General features: G+C 43.9%; 1 protein-coding gene across 1 annotated transcript in view; it reads right to left on the bottom strand.

The window, feature by feature from the left end:
* Positions 1 to 17621, bottom strand: part of LOC311056902 (latent-transforming growth factor beta-binding protein 3-like) — an 80617-nt gene continuing 62996 nt past the window's right edge. Inside the window, 16 exon segments of the mRNA XM_084073745.1 lie at positions 1 to 2820; positions 3604 to 3732; positions 3891 to 3980; positions 4251 to 4415; positions 5256 to 5384; positions 7595 to 7735; positions 8818 to 8955; positions 9236 to 9364; positions 9937 to 10020; positions 10165 to 10335; positions 10943 to 11071; positions 11745 to 11864; positions 14751 to 14873; positions 15472 to 15594; positions 16941 to 17060; positions 17422 to 17550. Coding sequence (XP_083929871.1) covers positions 2669 to 2820; positions 3604 to 3732; positions 3891 to 3980; positions 4251 to 4415; positions 5256 to 5384; positions 7595 to 7735; positions 8818 to 8955; positions 9236 to 9364; positions 9937 to 10020; positions 10165 to 10335; positions 10943 to 11071; positions 11745 to 11864; positions 14751 to 14873; positions 15472 to 15594; positions 16941 to 17060; positions 17422 to 17550 — 2072 coding nt within the window. The 3' untranslated portion in view covers positions 1 to 2668.

Below are 17621 nucleotides of genomic sequence, written 5' to 3'. Positions count from 1 at the left end.
TTTTTTTTTCTTCTTTTATTAAAATTATTCTTTTCTCAAGAGCTTCTTTGGTTTTGTAAATGCACAGATAAAATGCATAATTTTTATAAAAACAAAAAAACAAACAAACAAAAAAAAGTCAAATAATGTCATTTTCTTTTCTTCCTGAATCAATCTTCAAAAACATTTAGTAAACATTCCTTTTCCATTCATTTTGCCAAAGCATATTCTGACGGGCATAAAAATCCACATTAGGTGCCAAAGTGTCCAATAATTAAACAAAACGTTCGGGGTTCCCAATAATACTATACATCAAAGACAATACAGGGGCACATAGGCATGGCTTTAACCAATTCAGTCTGGGAACTCATCTGTGTCATTTTAGATTTCTTAAGTTATTCAAAAATAGCAGATCTACAAGCTCATAGTGCGGCACTCGCGCTATGAGCTTGTAGATAAAGCTCATAGTGCGGCACCGTGCTATGAGCTTGTAGATCTGCTATTTTTGAATAACTTAAGAAATCTAAAATGACACAGATGCGTTCCCAGATTGACTGGCTTTAACAAGAATCATATTCCACTGAACACGCTGTACAAGAAATACAAATTACTGATACATGTTATAAAAAAAACATTAGTTCATAGAGAGATATTGCCGAGACAGAGAATGTCCACTCAGAGTTAGACGCTAAAAGGATGCAAAAACAAGTGTGGATATAAAGGAAAATACCACTATATTTAAAAGTTCAACATAAATAACATTTGGTGGGCACTGTTATGACAATATTACAGTACCATGCGAGCATGCAATTGTTTTTTTACAGTATCATGGCTGTCCCCGTTGACAATGAAAAACCTGTTTGTGTCAGGAGTAAATCCAAACAAAATGCGTTTTAACATTACTAACGATAAAGCAACAATTTCTCACCGACCGTGAACCTGTATAAATGAGGCGTCATCACCAAATTAATAGTTTGATATTATGCAAAATATTTGCTGATGCATTTTCGGATCGTTTATTCATCTCTCTCCCGATGTGTAAGGACCTTAACCATGAATGTTTTAGTGTAATTTGCTGCTGGGAGAGACTCACATGCACAGATAGTACCTACATTATGCTGCATAATTATGCCCAGAATTATTTCAAAGCTGCACTGGAGAGAGTTCTCACACTTCACGTCCTGTAGCGGCCCCAAGTGGCAGTGTGAGGTAAGTGTTTTGATACTTTTACAGTTGGTTTGATAAGGTAAGTATTGATGCCAATACTTTTGTACTTTTACTTAAGTAGAATTCTGAAGGCAGGACGTTCACTTGTAACAGATACATTTTACGTTGTGGTATTTATATTTGAAGTTAATAAAAAAATCCACCACAGCAATCTAGCTGGCAGGTAAAGATGCCGTAGTGACCATGGATTTGAACCTGTGATGTCCCTTGAGATGAAGCTGGCTGAGCAGCCAGTGAAGTATGGATGATACTGTAAATGCTGGAGAATTTAGGGAACATTTTTACTTCTCATAACACTGATAATATATATATTAAAATTCCTTTGGATATATAAAACAAAAGTCACAGACAGACATTAACATCAACAAACTCCAGACTATAGACATGTCATGTGTGTTTGATCTCTGGCGTTGGGCGTTGTTGGGAGACAGTGGTTCATGTTCAGGAGATACGGGCTGTTGTGGACAGAATGCTTTAAACACAGTTGAAGTATTAAATTGAGTGGTATTCCCTCTAAAGACTGAGTCATGCTTAGCCGCACGCTATGTCACGCAACACCGCCATTTTGTGCTGCGTAACATGGTTTGCAACCAAGAGTAACTCACCCTCAACACTCATTCCTCATTGAAATGACAGAAACATTGACAATTAGGGACTGAAGATCAATAAGATACGGACCTGACTCAGCAACTTCACAAAACGCACGTTTAAAACAGTTTTTAAAGAAATTAATTACAAAAACGACATAACAAACCAAACCTATGCCTTTTGTCTGTGTTGATTTATTTTCCAAACGTCAGGCCTAAATGTGTTGTAGGGAATGAAAGACCTGGACAAATATTACATTTTTTACATCATCATTGCGAACGGGCCATTCTGAATGATACGGCTCCCACCAAGAAACCATGTTTCAGGGATACCGTACGCTTTAGGCTTGAGAGTTGGCCACACACACACACACACACACACACAGACACACGCACGCACACGCACACGCACACACGCACACACACACACACACACACACACACACACACACACACACACACACACACACACACACACACACACACACACACACACACGCACAGGCAGGCCCGCAATTGCAAGTGTTAACGAGGAGACAAAACGTGTGTTTTGAGTCTTTTTGAGTGTCTGTTGGACAGATATCGGGCTCTGGGACCGACACACAAAATTGGCCGCCATGTGGGGGGGCTGGGGGTGGGGGTGGAGGGGGTTTATTGGGACTCTGGGGTGAACGGGAGCTGATGGGGCTCAGGCACACAGGTTGAGCCGCCATGCAGGGGGTGAGGGGGTCGGTTCTGGGACACATGCTGGGACGTGGTGTGGAGGGGGGGTGAACAGGGGGTGATATCGGGTTCGTTCTGGGGCGGACACACATGTTGGGCCGACGTGTGAAGGGGGGGGAGGGGGGGGGGGGTAGGGGGGTTAACAGGGGGTGCTATCGGGTTCTGGGGCGGACACACATGTTGGGCCGTCGTGCGGCCACAAAGCCGTGCTTGCAGTAGCACTTGAAGGAGCCCAGGGTGTTCACACAGCGGGCGTTCTTGCACGGGTTGATACGGAGTCCTGGTTCTGCACACTCGTCAATATCTGCAAGGACAGGAAACAGGAAGTGATGTCAGTGAGGGTTTCGTTAAATTATTGTTTTCCGGTTGAGGTTGAGAACTACAGCAGGGTGAAAACATGTCAGGATAATCATCACATTAGAGTCAGGTGTGTCAGTGCTGTCACATCGGCACTAATCTCTCAAGGCAGATTCTGCTAACAGCTTAATCTGTCAGCAACACCACTGGTGGTGAAAATGTGGAATGTGGGGGAGTCTGGTGCAACGCTCAGGTCCTGGACCTGGTGAGACGGAAGGAGGAGCCCGGCCAGGAGGCCATCCACAGAGCCTAGTCCCTCCACGTGCCAGAGCCTCCCCCGGTCCCGGCGGAGTAGTTCCGGAGAAGCGGACTGAGTGACCCTGTCTTTCCCTTAGAGGACTGACCGTGGGTACAGTAGCTATTGGGACGTAAGTCGGGGCTTGATCAACCCCGCCTGGGTCACCTGGGTGAGGGTGTATGTTGTTACGAGACCCGAAACACCCGATGACCCCAGGCTACAACACTGATGATACGTCACAGGTGCATCCATGTGATGTTTTTCTTTATAGTGCCCCCAGGGGAAAAGAAAAACAAATAGTTTTCCCTCCTTTTTCTTTTTACCAAATGGGTTTTCAGGTTGCATTGGCATACATCATGGCTCTCTTGGTCTTGACTTGGTCTTGTTTTAGGTGGTCATGAATACAGCTCTACTGATGTCAATAGTGTAACTTGCATGTGAGGTTAAATCCTGAGTGTAAACATGTCAGTAAGGTGAATGGCGTAGGCCTACCTGTACAGCGGGTTCGAGAGTGGTCCAGTCTGAAGCCTGGGTTACACTCACACATCCTGCCCAGGTAGGACAACACACAGCGCCCGTTGGTACAACTACACTCATCTGAGTCCTCCTCTGAACTGTCTCCTGGAGAGACAGAGAGAAGACATACTGTAGGTGATGTTTTGGAAGAATGCAGTAGTACAATTTACATTTAAGTAACGACATAGCATAAATTAGTCATCACTCTGCTGACTCTAATTTCGCAAATAACTATTGACAAACGGGGCAAATGGAGGTTGTACCTGGGTTGTAGTTGGCGAAAGCAGCCAGCAGGTCCAGCTCTCCGTCTGACTCTGTGTCCAGGTGCATCTCACACAGACGACTGAACAGAACTGGACATGAAGAACATGAGACCAGTTAGGACAACATAATGTAACCTCCCACAGACTGAACAGAACTGGGGAGGTTACATACAATGATTTACCAAACTGACTACTGTTAAGATCCTTACACAGAGCTGTTATACCCTTCAATCCGGGAAGGCATCTGAGTCATTTTAGATGTTGCTATCTACTGTATATAGCAACATGAATTAGTCAGTCAGTATTGTTTCCACCATTAGCTAAAGCTATTAGCGCATTAGCGAACTCTTGGCTTCGTACCCGAGTTCCTCTCTGGACAGGTTCGACACTCGGGTCCCCAGCCCCGGCCGTAGTGACAGCAGCACTCAGAGTAGGTGACCACCAGGCCGTTACGGGGCATGCTGCAGATGCTCAGGTCCTCGTCCACCTGCAGGAAACACACGTCCTTGTGGGCCGCTGTGCGATCTGCAAGCCCACCGGAGAACGGGAACGGAGGAAAAAAAAACAAAAAAACATGCATAATCAACATTAATGGTCATTTTCTTATGCTCTCTAACCCTGCAGAGATACTGCACGTCCCTTCATTCATTAATGACCCCTCCTGCATTCAAACACTTTTAACCACTTAAACCCTCCAGTACCGTATACCGTGTATATATATATATTTGACCGGAGTCCCGCAGGGCTGTACACTAGGGCCCCCTCCTGTTTTCGCTCTACACTCCAAAATGTTTTGCCAAAGAAATTGCCGACACTGACTAAGCTTGTGAGCTTGTATATCTAAGCTTGTGAGCTTGTACATCTAAGCTTGTGAGCTTGTATATCTCAGCGCTGTGAGCTTGTACATCTGGGATTTTCGCAAGAATGTTCTCCCAAAAATAAGGGAGGGAGGGCTGGGGTTCAAGTGGTTAAAACATCAGCTCATGCGTGTCACGGAAGTGTACTTTCACTACACTACTGTATATGAGGTAAATATTGCACTTTTACTGCACTATATGAAGTCAATATTATACTTTTACTACACTATATGAGGTAAATATTGTACTTTTTTACTCCCCTACCATTATATGACAGCTTTAGTTACTAGTTACTTTGCAGAATTTGATTATCATTAATCCCTATTTTATACTTTGGCTATTTTTTGACACATTTTGAAAACAAAATCAAATGTGACATTCTGCACAATGAGTACTGCAAGAATAATTCGCTGCCACAACTTTCTGAATTCTGAATGGAGGCCTTTTACTTGTAACAGAGTACATTATTTCTACATTGTGGCATTGCTACTTCCAGATGTTTACGCACCGTCGTAGACACACTGTTTGAGCGCAGCGCTGAAGGTGAGGGGCTGGTTGCAGATACAATGAAAGGACCCAGGAGTGTTCACACACTTGCCGTTCTTACAGTAGGACGGATCCTGGCATTCATTCACATCTGCGAAGATTTAAGATTTACACCAGAGAAAGTATGAGTATTAACCACATGAACCCTGGGCTGGCGTCCCTGGCTGTTCTGGCCATGTCCACAGAACGTAGGTTTTTTAGAGCGACAGAGCGCTTTGGAATACTATTCAATTCAATTTTATTATAGTGCCAAATCACAACATGTTGTCTCAAGACACTTTACAGCAGAGACCCGACATAGTCCCACCCTGAGCAAGACATTTACATGCACTGAACCAGACGCCTCTGCTCAGTGATTGTATGCTGATGAGCGGGCGAGCGCCAAAAAACAAGAAAAAAATCCCACCCAGTGTGAAGTGAGTGGTGCCTTTGATGAGTTAATGTCATTAAGGTATATTAACTAGAGGAACAATGTTAAATCCCTGTCCATTCATTTCAAGACTGCTGAAGAGGAACACAGAGGGGGGAGGGGCTTAAGCAATTACAGCCTGTCCCTATTGGCCGTCTAAGAGCACCTAGCATGTCCTGGGCATGACGTTAAACTGCCCCGTTGTAACTACCATCGTCAATGTAGTAGGTGCAGTGTGGTTGCATTTGCAACTTCTGTGAACTATGTACCTTGCATACAAGAAGGCACTTCTCACCGGTGGAATCTACCAACAGCCGACGCTACCTGACGGCCCCTCCCGTGAACAGCTACCGGAAAGAGAGGCAATAGAGCCTGCGATATGTCCGTCCGCTGTCGGAATAGCAATGGGTGGACTTCGAGGCCCATGAGAACAACTATAGAGAGCGCTTTAGCACCAAGCAGCAGTGCAAGACTAAGAACTTTGTTTATGTGATCCAGCCTAGGACACACATACCCACGGATTGGTTGTTGGAGGGTTTCAACATCTTGGAATGCCCAAAGACGAGGCAGAAAGGCTGGTTAAAGTATTGTGCTGTCTCTGCTGCCAGATATGGCGGAGCCGCCACTACTTGTTCCCATGGAGTGCTGAGTGACATGCATGTTGTATCATGAGGACATAGCCATGAGTTTGTGAATGTAACCTTTACTACACCTAAAATATTTGTGTCCCTGTGTGTGTGTGTGTGTGTGCGCGCGCGTGTGCATGTGTTGCACTGTCTCCTGCTTGTGTTGAATTAGTGTAACTGGTTGCATCTTTGTGTTGCGATCAGCTGCAGCTGTTGAGGCTGTGCTCATACAGACGGACATACGGACAAACACACTCGGTCAAATGTTACAGTCAGAATGTTGGAGCGCAACGCTCTGCGCTGGGAAGAGGAGCGTGCCAGAGCGTGTTTACCACAGAAATACATGGCAGAAAAGCTGTGGCATCTAACAAAAAATGCTTTCTGTGGACATGGCCCCATAATACGCGAACATTTGGTGAAAATGTATCGAACATTCAGTGAAAATAGCTGATCTACAAGCTCCACAAAGGACTATGTATTATGGCTATTTTTGCTATTTGACCAACGCGTTCCCACTCCCTAGTTGTCATGTATTGACGCTTGGTCAATACTAAACGGTCACTGGTGTTCCATGTTGACGAGGAGGGGTTATTATTTATTATTCTTTGGACGCTGTTTGTCCGAGATAAACTGTCACACCATCAGCTTGCCATCTTCTCTCTCAACCTACGAACGAGGCTCCTCATGGCCAGATGTCATCGTCAGCGCTGATAACAACTTCATTTGTGTATAACTGTTGTGATCATTGACTGTTTAGTCAGAGAGATATTTTTGCTGTACGGTGCCTCGTGGATTGATTCTTTCTTGATTGATTCTTTCTCTTAATACGATGTCAACTTTTTAATTTGAGAACCGGCCTGTGTCTGTCTTTCTGTCTGTCCTTTTTACACTGAGTTTTCAGCTGTTTAACTACACATAGTTTAATTAACATAGAGCAGGATTTACGACCCTTATCAGCTCCCTTATCTTAGCTCCATCACAATGCTAACCCAGTGCGTTCGTTGACCCATGATGCACGGGGGGGGGGGGGGAGGGGGGGGTCCTGACCAAGCATCAGTACATGATGAGGTGGGAGTGAGAATATGATAAATAATACAACATAATAAAGTATATACTGTAGGGTTTAAGTGGTTAAAGCCCAGTTTACACACATCTGTGCCGCTCACATTATAGTGGCAATAATGTGACACTTCATGCCCTCCCATCACAGGGTGCCCCCTCCCTGCACCCATCACAATTAAGGTGCCCGCTGCACCCATCACTCACCCGCCTGCTCCTCGGGGGTCACACAGCTGTTCCTGTCGGTCGCCAGCGTCCAGGGCGGTGAGCAGATACAGTAGTAGGACCCGGGGGTGTCCACACAGTGCCCGTTCTTACAGTTGGCCGGGTCCTGGCATTCGTCTATACCTGCCCGGTGAACAGGTCACAGTGAAGGGGTGTAAGTCATGTGCTTTGGTAAATAAATAAAGGTACTTTGTTAAAAACTACAGTATATTCTGATAGTAATCAATGCTATAAAGTTCTGTGTTTGTTCAGTAATAACCCAACAGCAATGATATTTTAGATCTCTATGTCAATATGTGATATATGGTTGCAGTAATAATAATGTCATTTAATGTAGTAATAATGTTCCATATTTTCCTTCTTGTCACCTTTGTTCAATAGATGCTAGTTTACTACACTCTTCAGTCTACTTATGTAACTATTGTTGTTTGATGAAGAGACAAGGCCATGGGGCAGACCAAGGACCAGATGTATCTCTATGCTAGCCTTGGAACGCCTTGGGATTCACCCCAGTTAGAAGTAGTTAATGTAGCCAGGAAAGGGAAGTGTGGGATTCTCTGCTGTTACCAACCCATTCTCACTCCCAAGGCGTCACATTTTGCAGCTCTGTCAGCAGCCCCAAAACGACAAGTTTTGACATGACGGGACGCCCTGAAATGTCAAGTTTTGACATGACGGGATGCCCTGAAACGTCAAGTTTTGCGTGACATGACGGGACGCCCTGAAACGTCAAGTTTTGACATGACGGGACGACCTGAAACGTCAAGTGTTGACATGACGGGACGCCCTGAAATGTCAAGTTTTGACATGACCGGACGTCCCGAAACGTTACGTTTTGACATGACGGGACGCCCTGAAACGTCAAGTGTTGACATGACGGGACGCCCTGAAACGTCAAGTGTTGACATGACAGGACGCCATGGCAACGTCGCATGTTGACAAAACTATGCCTGAACCTTACCCTAACCCTAACCTCACAAAAATATACCTAAACGTAACTCTAATCCTAATCCTTACCCTAACCTCACAAAAACTATGGGTTCCAATCACAGGAGGTTGAGGTTACTAGCCAAGCGTTCCAATGCGTGCCTTTTAGTTTTTGTAGTCCTATAGTGACTTATATGCCAGGACATCTTCATCCAGATAAACGGATGAAGATGGATGGATATACAATATGGATGGATGGATGGATAGATGGATGTCACCTGTCACAGTGATGATGACACATTTCTTCTTGTTGTGGTCAGGTGTCCAGGGAGCGTTGCAGTTGCAGTAGAAAGAGCCTCTAGTGTTCACACACTGACCGTTGGTACACAGAGACTCGTCATGACACTCATTCACATCTGAGGGACAGAGAAACAACATGAGGGATAATATTAGCTTCTCAAACCTTTTCATTTCAACGACCCCCATAACATTGAGAGTGTAAAGATGGAACCACATGGACCCGAAATCAGTCTCCCATTTGTACACTCTCAGAGTTACAGCCCGGTAAGGGTCCATTTGGTCCACTTAAGCCCTATAGACTTGGCGAATAGCAAAAATAGGCCATCTACAAGCTCATGCTGAACTTGTAGATCGCGTGCGTGTGTGTGTGTGTGTGTGTGTTGTTGTTGTAGTTACCTATACACTCCAGCAGGTTGCTGTCGTAGTAGAATCCTTGTTGACAGTAACACTCGTAGCCTGGCTGTGTGTTCATGCAGCGACCCTCCTTACAGATCTCATTGGCAAACAGAACACACTCATCTATATCTGTAACAACAGACCCCAGAACAGTTATAAAGACACATGAAGAGAACAGGACACACTCATCTATATATCTGTGTGACGATATAACGAAAACTAGAATTGCACTGGTTTACATCTTCATAACTTTTGGAAAAAAAAAAAAAAAAAACGGAATAATTTCTGCCATTTATTCTTAATGTTTTGAACCATTTTTGCATTGCTACCAATAACCCCCAGAACCGAGAGGCAGCAGTGAAGCGCATTGGACATGTTGACCAATCATAGGTACTGCAGCTTATTACGGCCGGGGCCAGACCCACATGAACGAGCCAAAACGGTTTCAACCAATGGGCTTGACTCACAAGCTTGCGCACGGGGTGGCGCACGCAAAACTTGTCACCTCACCAAACTTGACACGGTGAAAACGTGTCACTTAGGCCCCAAATAGGCCCCGCCCGTCACATTTCCCAACCCCGAAGAAGGGGTGAAAAGGGAGTATGCGCTGGGTGAGCAACTCCATACAAGTGAATAGGCGGGGATTTCCAATGCCCTCTCAATTATCTTTAAATCTATGGTTGCTACACAGTAATACGTACCTCGGTGCAGAGACAAGCCATATTCAGTGGTTCCCTCCTCGTGGTAGAAGCCCCTCCCCACCGGACACAGGGAGTGGAACTCAGCTGGGACACAAATACAAGGAACACCAGTTAAATGATGTGGGGGACACAAATACAAGGAGCACCAGTTACATGATGTGGGAACTCTGCAAGTCTGCCTTCAGTCCGCTCAAAATTATGCAATTATGGCAAATTATGCAAACGTACAGGAGTGGTAGACGGGACAGGGGTAGATCTCACAGTGGTCGCCCCAGCCCACCCCGATGGAACAGCAACACTCCTGCTTGGTGACGTTGGTGGCCAGGACGCTGTCACAGAACACTGTGTCGTCCAGGTTCAGATAGCACTCCTTCTTATCCTCCATCTCTAACGCTACCACTGTGGAGAGAATTATTATCATTATTATTATTGCTGCTTTTTTAGACTATGCGCATATCTGTATAGCTATCTTTTCTTTTTCTTTGACATGTTTATTTTTCAGTTTTTCTCCTTGCTCTCCCTCTCTCTTTCCCTCTTTCTTTCCTGGAAACAACAAGATGATGGAGCTAATGTCACCAACTGTTTAACACATGTGACAATACAACTAATTCTGATTCCTGATATTTTAGGTGTTCTGCACTAGAATGACCAGTAGGTGGCATCAAATAACACTTGTTAAGACACTTTAAAAAAAAGAAAGAAAGTTGTTAAATTGTTATATTATCAAACATACATTTGACAAAAGGAAAACATTTCACATCAGAATAATGAGTTTGGTGATGCCTCGTTCATGCAGGTTGATGCTTTAATTTGCGGTGAAAACATCAACCTAGTTTAAAACATTATAATAATTACATTGCTTTATCAGCCACGTAATGTTTGCGTCCTGTGTGGATGTACTCATGACAAAACTGCAGTTTAACGTAAATGCAAATGAATCACACAGAATAAATGCTCCCGTGGTGAGAGGACCTTTAGTATGAGATGAGAGTCAGAGCAGACTTACTTTCACAGGTGTGTTTGTCCTCAGAGAGCATGAAGCCGTGGTTACACTCACACACGTATGACCCTGGTCTGTTCTCACATGATCCAAAAGGCTGACACAGACCCCTGTCCACCGAGCACTCATCTATGTCTGAGAGAGAGACATACAGAGAGAGAGAGAGAGAGAGAGAGAGAGAGAGAGAGAGAGAGAGAGAGAGAGAGAGAGAGAGAGAGATATTTGAGTGCACAGGAGTTGGGAAAGTCGCGGAAAAGACTGCGCTGTGATTGGCCAGTAGTCACTTTGAGTGGCAGTTGGGACAAACGCTCACCCCAAAACATGATTTACGATTCTGTCCCTATCGGTACATAACTCGGACGGCGCCGAGTCGGTTCAAGCGAACTTCACAACGTTCGGCACGGCGACTCGCTCGCTTTAGCTTGCTCGGCGGTGCTTCTCGTGGCTCAAGTTCGCATGAGACGGCGTGCCTCCGTCGCGGTCCAAAACTATACTTTTTCCACAAAAGAAATTGTCCGCGGTTGTTGGAAAAGGAATGGCGGCAGCGGGATTCGACAGTCTAATGATAAGCGAGGCAAGTCACTGAGGCTGTAGCAGTGGCGTAGAGCAAAAACACGGGGCCCCGACGCAAGAACACTATGCAACGTCATTGTCTTGAATGCGCCACACCGGAAGTCAAAATCTCGTCTAGCGAGACTTCCGGTGGGGACCACCAGGAACCCTCTCAAGGGCCCCTGGGGGTCCCAAGACCCCTCATTGAGAGTCCTAATGAACCAAAAGTATGTCACAGTATGAATAAACCACTGACCATGGCATCTCCTGCCTCCCACCAGGGTGTATCCCTTCTGGCATTCACAGCGGTAGGAGCCCATGCTGTTGATGCAGCGCCCCCTCTGGCAGTTGGAGGGTCTCTCACACTCATTGATGTCTGAAATGACAAGAGAAAATCTTTTAACTCTCAGCACTGGCTGTTCACTATGACACTTTATGTGCTGTAGGGGGCGCTATTGAAGCTTTATTCATGCAGAAATACAGTAGCAACCTGCATGGATCCAGTGGGTTTGTGAATTAATTCTCTTAGGGTTTTAAATGGCTTTAACTGGGTCAGTTCCTGTTAGTTGCATGGGATTGGCTCATACTTGAGTATAGAAATATTGTTGAAATAGTGTGAGCTTGTAGATCTGCTATTTTCAAAAGATTTGTTATACATTTTATACATTTGAAAACTTGTGAAACATTCTGCATAATGAGTACTTTTACTTGTGTACTTCTAAGTATATTTCGATACCTACCTATAGTTTTGTACTTTTACTCAAGTACATTTTGAATTCCGGACTTTTCCTTGTAAGGGCGCGCTCCCACCGCACTTTTATTTTACCACTGGGGAAGAATCTGCCAATGCATTGTCAATGCAAATGCGTGGATTCAGGCAAGAGCAGATTTTTCCGCTTGTCGCGCAGACCTTGCGTTTATCCGCTCTACACGAAGAAGCATAAAACTGCTGGAGGCAGGAGCTGATTTTCCCCCTCTGTCCAATCGGGTGAGTCGAAGGCGGACCGTCCCAAGACTCAGGAAGCAACATGGTGCTCTCAGTGGACCAACTGGTTGTAGCTGTTGCATCTCACCCAGTACTTTATGATTTGTGCACTTGGGGTTCGTACATCTACATACACATTCAGATTTTAAATATAAAGTGCTTTCCATGGCCACGGATTTTACAATCATGTACGGGTCCTCAGAAGTACCCGTATCTTCCGTATTGTTCAATAAAAAGCATTTTAATCCGATTGGTGGCCATTTTCCCATAGAGTTATAATGTACCAACAGTGCAATACACCTCTCAACCGCTATGGTTGCGCAGTTGAAAGCATACGGAGAAAATGACCACTGATTGGATTAAAATGCTTTTTATTGAACAATACGGAAGATACGGATACTTATGAGGGCTCGTAAATGATTGTAACATCAGTGGCCATGGGGTAAGTACTTTATATTTTAAATCTGAATGTGTATGTAGATGTACGAACCCCAAGTGTGAAAGTGCAAAGAATTTGTCTAGTGGCTAGTGTCTAGTGGCGGTGCGGGCTACGGGGACGGTCTTGAATGTGAGTGACAGGTGCGTCACAGCGTTTTTTTAGAATCAGCTGGCAGCAAAAAACTGTGGCCGCGCACAACCTGCGTTTAACAGCGGCCAGCCAACTTTTGGTGAGAGCGCGCCCTAACAGAGTATTTCTATACTGCAGTATTGATACTTTTACTTAAGTAAAACAATGTAGTACTTTTTCCACCACGGCAAATGTGTTAGTCGAGTCCCAGTTGAGTATGGCGCCCACACCTCTGGCCTTTACAGCAACAAAAAGTGTTTCATTCAGCATCGAGGGGAAGAAAAACAGATGTTTCCTCATCTGATGAAAGCTGAAACATGTGTTTCTATTCCTTACAATGATGAATTAAACATGTGATGCACTGTAAAACACATTTAATGGCCTTTTAGAAGGCAAAGCCAGAGCTTTGAGTTTAGGTGATTATATGTACTACTGTATTACAGCGTGTCACGTTGACAATTTATTTATAAGCAGATTATTGGGAATTTCATTGGATTCTTTGGGCTTGCAAAAAGCTGTTTAGCCACAGTTTTCAGATAGCTAATGGAATTATAAGGGAGAAAAAAAGGGGGGAAAAACACCTCTCAACTTTGAATGAAATGCGCAGCTCTTTCAGTCTAAAAGGAAAGCATCCTATCACACCAACATATTGTCACTGTCTAAAACTATAAAAATCTATCCGATATAGTTATTATTTTAGTCACAAGTTGAGTCACGTGTTAATAGTTTTCATTGCTTCAATATTTATAAAATCCACAGACAAAAGTAAACCCGTTTCACTTTCACTTAAAACTATTTTCAAAAGTACCGAAAATAAGCATTGTGAGCTTGAAGGTCAGCTATTTTCACTACTTTTGCGCGACCCTCTTGTACGACAAAGTAGGGCATTCATTTCCGGAGGAAAAAACAAACATATAAAGTTGAAATATATAGATAGTGAAACCAGAATGAAGGTGGACCAGTGGTGGTAAAAGTACTGTACTACACGACGCATTGTGAGCTTGTAGATCTGCAATTTTCAAATGGCCGAAATATATATAGGACTGAAGCGGTTAATGTCTGTTTTGTAATAATAATCTAAATCTACAAAGTAACTAAAGTTTTCAAATAATTGTAGTGGAGTAAAAGTACAATATTTGCCTCTGAGATGTAGTGAAGTAGAAGTAAAAGTGTAACGGTTTGACTTTGACTACGTGGTAACCGGGGTAGTCTCGCGTAGCCAGACAACTATTCCACAATCTCTGAATGCTATATAGAGTCTGGAACTACAACTCCCGAAATCCGAGAGAGGAAACTGGCACTTCCGTTCACGAAAATATATTTTAAAATATCTTTACATTTTATTATTTTGTTTCCATTTCTGCTAAGCAGCAAGCTATGTATACTTAGATGATTTGTATTTATATTAGGATAAATTAGCGCTACTGTAAAGATGAAACGGAAGTGGGGAGGAGGCTTCATATCCGTATCCGGTTTATATTCTAATCATGATCAGAGCTTCCGAGTCCCAGACTGTATGACCGGAAACATTTGAACATTGTGGGAGGCAACAGTCTGGCCACGCAAGACTATAACCGGGGTAACAGGACCTACCTTCCTGTGTACATTGGTAACCGGGGTAACAGGACCTACCTTCCTGTGTACGTTGGTAACCGGGGTAACAGGACCTACCTTCCTGTGTACGTTGGTAACCGGGGTAACAGACCTACCTTCACAGTGACTCCCTTCCTGTGTACGTTGGTAACCAGGGTAACACTGGCACTGGAAGGAGCCCTCTGTATTGACACAGTGACCGTTGGCACACAGCCTGTCGTCCTCACACTCATCTATATCTGGAGAGAGAGAGAGAGAGACATATCTATATCATATATCACATATCTATATCTGTACAAGACAAGGACAAACACGTACTGGTGAAATATCAAACATAATACTGCTTTCTGCTTTCTTAACCACTAAAACCCTATACTTTGTTGACCAGAGTCCTGCAGGTTCCTAATGAAGGAATGATATTCAGACATTGGCCTTTGACACAAAATGTCTCACACTTTGTAATATTCATACATTGTTATGAATACAAGTGAGAAATATTGCACTTTTTAATGGTTTGGAATAGTTTTTTTTGTGCTATTGACCAAAAAATATGCAAAATATCTGCTTCACCTATTCACTGCAAGATAATAAACAATACATACGTTAATTCATTCATTCCTCATAATTTAACTCCAGGATCACATTCCTGATCCTATAAGCTATTGTTTGATTCTGAGAGAGAGAGAGAGAGAGAGAGAGAGAGAGAGAGAGAGAGAGAGAGAGAGAGAGAGAGAGAGAGAGAGAGAGAGAGAGAGAGAGAGAGAGAGAGAGAGAGACAGACAGACAGACAGACAGACAGACAGACAGACAGACAGACAGACAGACAGACAGACAGACCTCTGCAGGCCTTGCTGTCAGCAGACGGTAGGAACCCTTCGTGACACAGACAGCGGTAGGTTCCTGGTAGGTTCTCACAGCGTCCGTTAGGACACACACCCGCCTTCTGACACTCATTGATATCTGGACACACAGGGAGGAGGAGACCAGTGTTGTATTGGTGATTTTGTTAGTGGTGGCTGGTGGGACGCTATTTTAATGACGTCACGCGCACGTCGCTTAACACCTACACTACAGGTCAGTGGACAGTTGATATGCATCTAGGCTCAGTCCTATGTTAATCCTATGTTCATTCATGCTGGTCGTGTGGCACCCGGTGGTCGGCAGCCTTTCTTAACTTTGTTGAGGTGTGAATGTAAGGTTGTTTTAAATCTATGCGTGTGCGTGTGCGTGCTCCTGCTCAAAAAAGGGGTTGCACGGCGTGTTACTGAGTCCCATGAGCAATGCATCCCTGGAGGAGACACATAGAGAGAGCCAGGCCAGTATGTAGGTGACATAGGTTACATTATATAATCTATAATAATAGGCCAATAATAATATAAGTGAAGTTTTTCAGAAAACCGTTTTTATTTAGAGGGTGTTTTTAGAGTTGGCCTAAGGTTCTAAATTACATCATGCAATTTTGGAACGTCTGACTATAATGTCATGGCCAACATATGGAGGCCAGGTTGAAAGCTGCTAACACCATTATAATGATGACAAATTGTCTGGTTTTGTCCGAGTGCTTATAATGTGGACATTATGCTTCATAACAGTCATGTTTGGTCATGTATTGCCAAATATCATTCACTCACCAACTATGATGTTTTGTAAAACTTTTAATGACTACCTCAGATGAGTTTGCAATTGAAAAGCAGGCCACTGGGTGGCAGCACCTTACACAAACACACTATTCTAATGAAAAAGGCAACACAGAATGTGTTAATTTAACTCTTGAGGGTGTCAAAAGTGACCCTTAATGGTCCATTTTTACACTTTCAGAGTTAAATAAAGACTCAGGATTTTCCTGTGAATAATGATTAAAAGAACAGTGTAGACTTGAGGCCGATTCTACAAATGTCTTCTAAATCCTGAAACACTCATGTTGCTATAATATCAGTGGTTCTCAAACTTTGTCATGTCAAGGACCCCAAAATCATATATTTTTGGCCATGGACCCCCATCTCAAAATATTTGGTTCCAGGGACCCCCAGAAGCAAATATTGGAGTTAAAAATGTAAAAAAATACATACTGTACTTTATATTCAAAGATTTGCACCCATTTTCACGATGTGAAAGGGTTGAGGGCTTGTTTCCATTATGGTCCTGCGTATTCAATTCATCGAGAAACACTCTACATAGCAATGAGTACTATCAGAATATGGAGCTTTAACTTTTAAACAAAAAAACTTATGGTTTGAACCAAAAGATTTCACTGGCACCACCTTTTACTGAGGTGTTGTGTATCTGAGAATGTGTTTTTTTCTCACCATAGCAGGTTCCTCCCTGTGCTTCATGACCCGGTAGACATGGAACACACTCATAGGAGCCTGGTGTGTTCTCACACTGTTCAGTGGGGCACGTGTTGGGGTTCAGACACTCGTTGATGTCTACAACACACACGCACGCACACGCACACACACACACACACACACACACACACACACACACACACACACACACACGCACAAGCACACGCACACACACACACACACACACACACACACACACACACACACACACACACACACACACACACGAACACACGGTACGTTAAAGCAGTCGTTCTAAACCTTTTCAGGCCGTGACCTCCCAATCGATCGATTATACTGGAGATAAATATTCTGCGACTACTGAAAGTCTAAGATAAATTGAAAAATCCCTGGCACTGGGACCACATAGCCAGAAATAATTCTGGCACTCAATGAGTTAATGGGTTCATAAACAAACAAACAAGAGGTATGAACCAACCTTCACAGACAGGCTGGCGGTGGGATCTGTTCTTGAATCCTTTCAGACATTCACATTTATAAGAACCTGGCAGGTTCACACACTGACCTCCGACCCCACAGATGTCCTGCTTGGAGCACTCGTTCACATCTACAAACACACACACACACACACACACACACACACACACACACACACACACACACACGTGCGCACACACA

The sequence above is a fragment of the Gymnoscopelus microlampas genome (genome assembly GCF_963454915.1).
Source record: "Gymnoscopelus microlampas genome assembly, chromosome: 12".
Lineage (NCBI taxonomy): Eukaryota > Metazoa > Chordata > Actinopteri > Myctophiformes > Myctophidae > Gymnoscopelus > Gymnoscopelus microlampas.
This window is presented reverse-complemented; position numbering and strand designations above follow the sequence as displayed.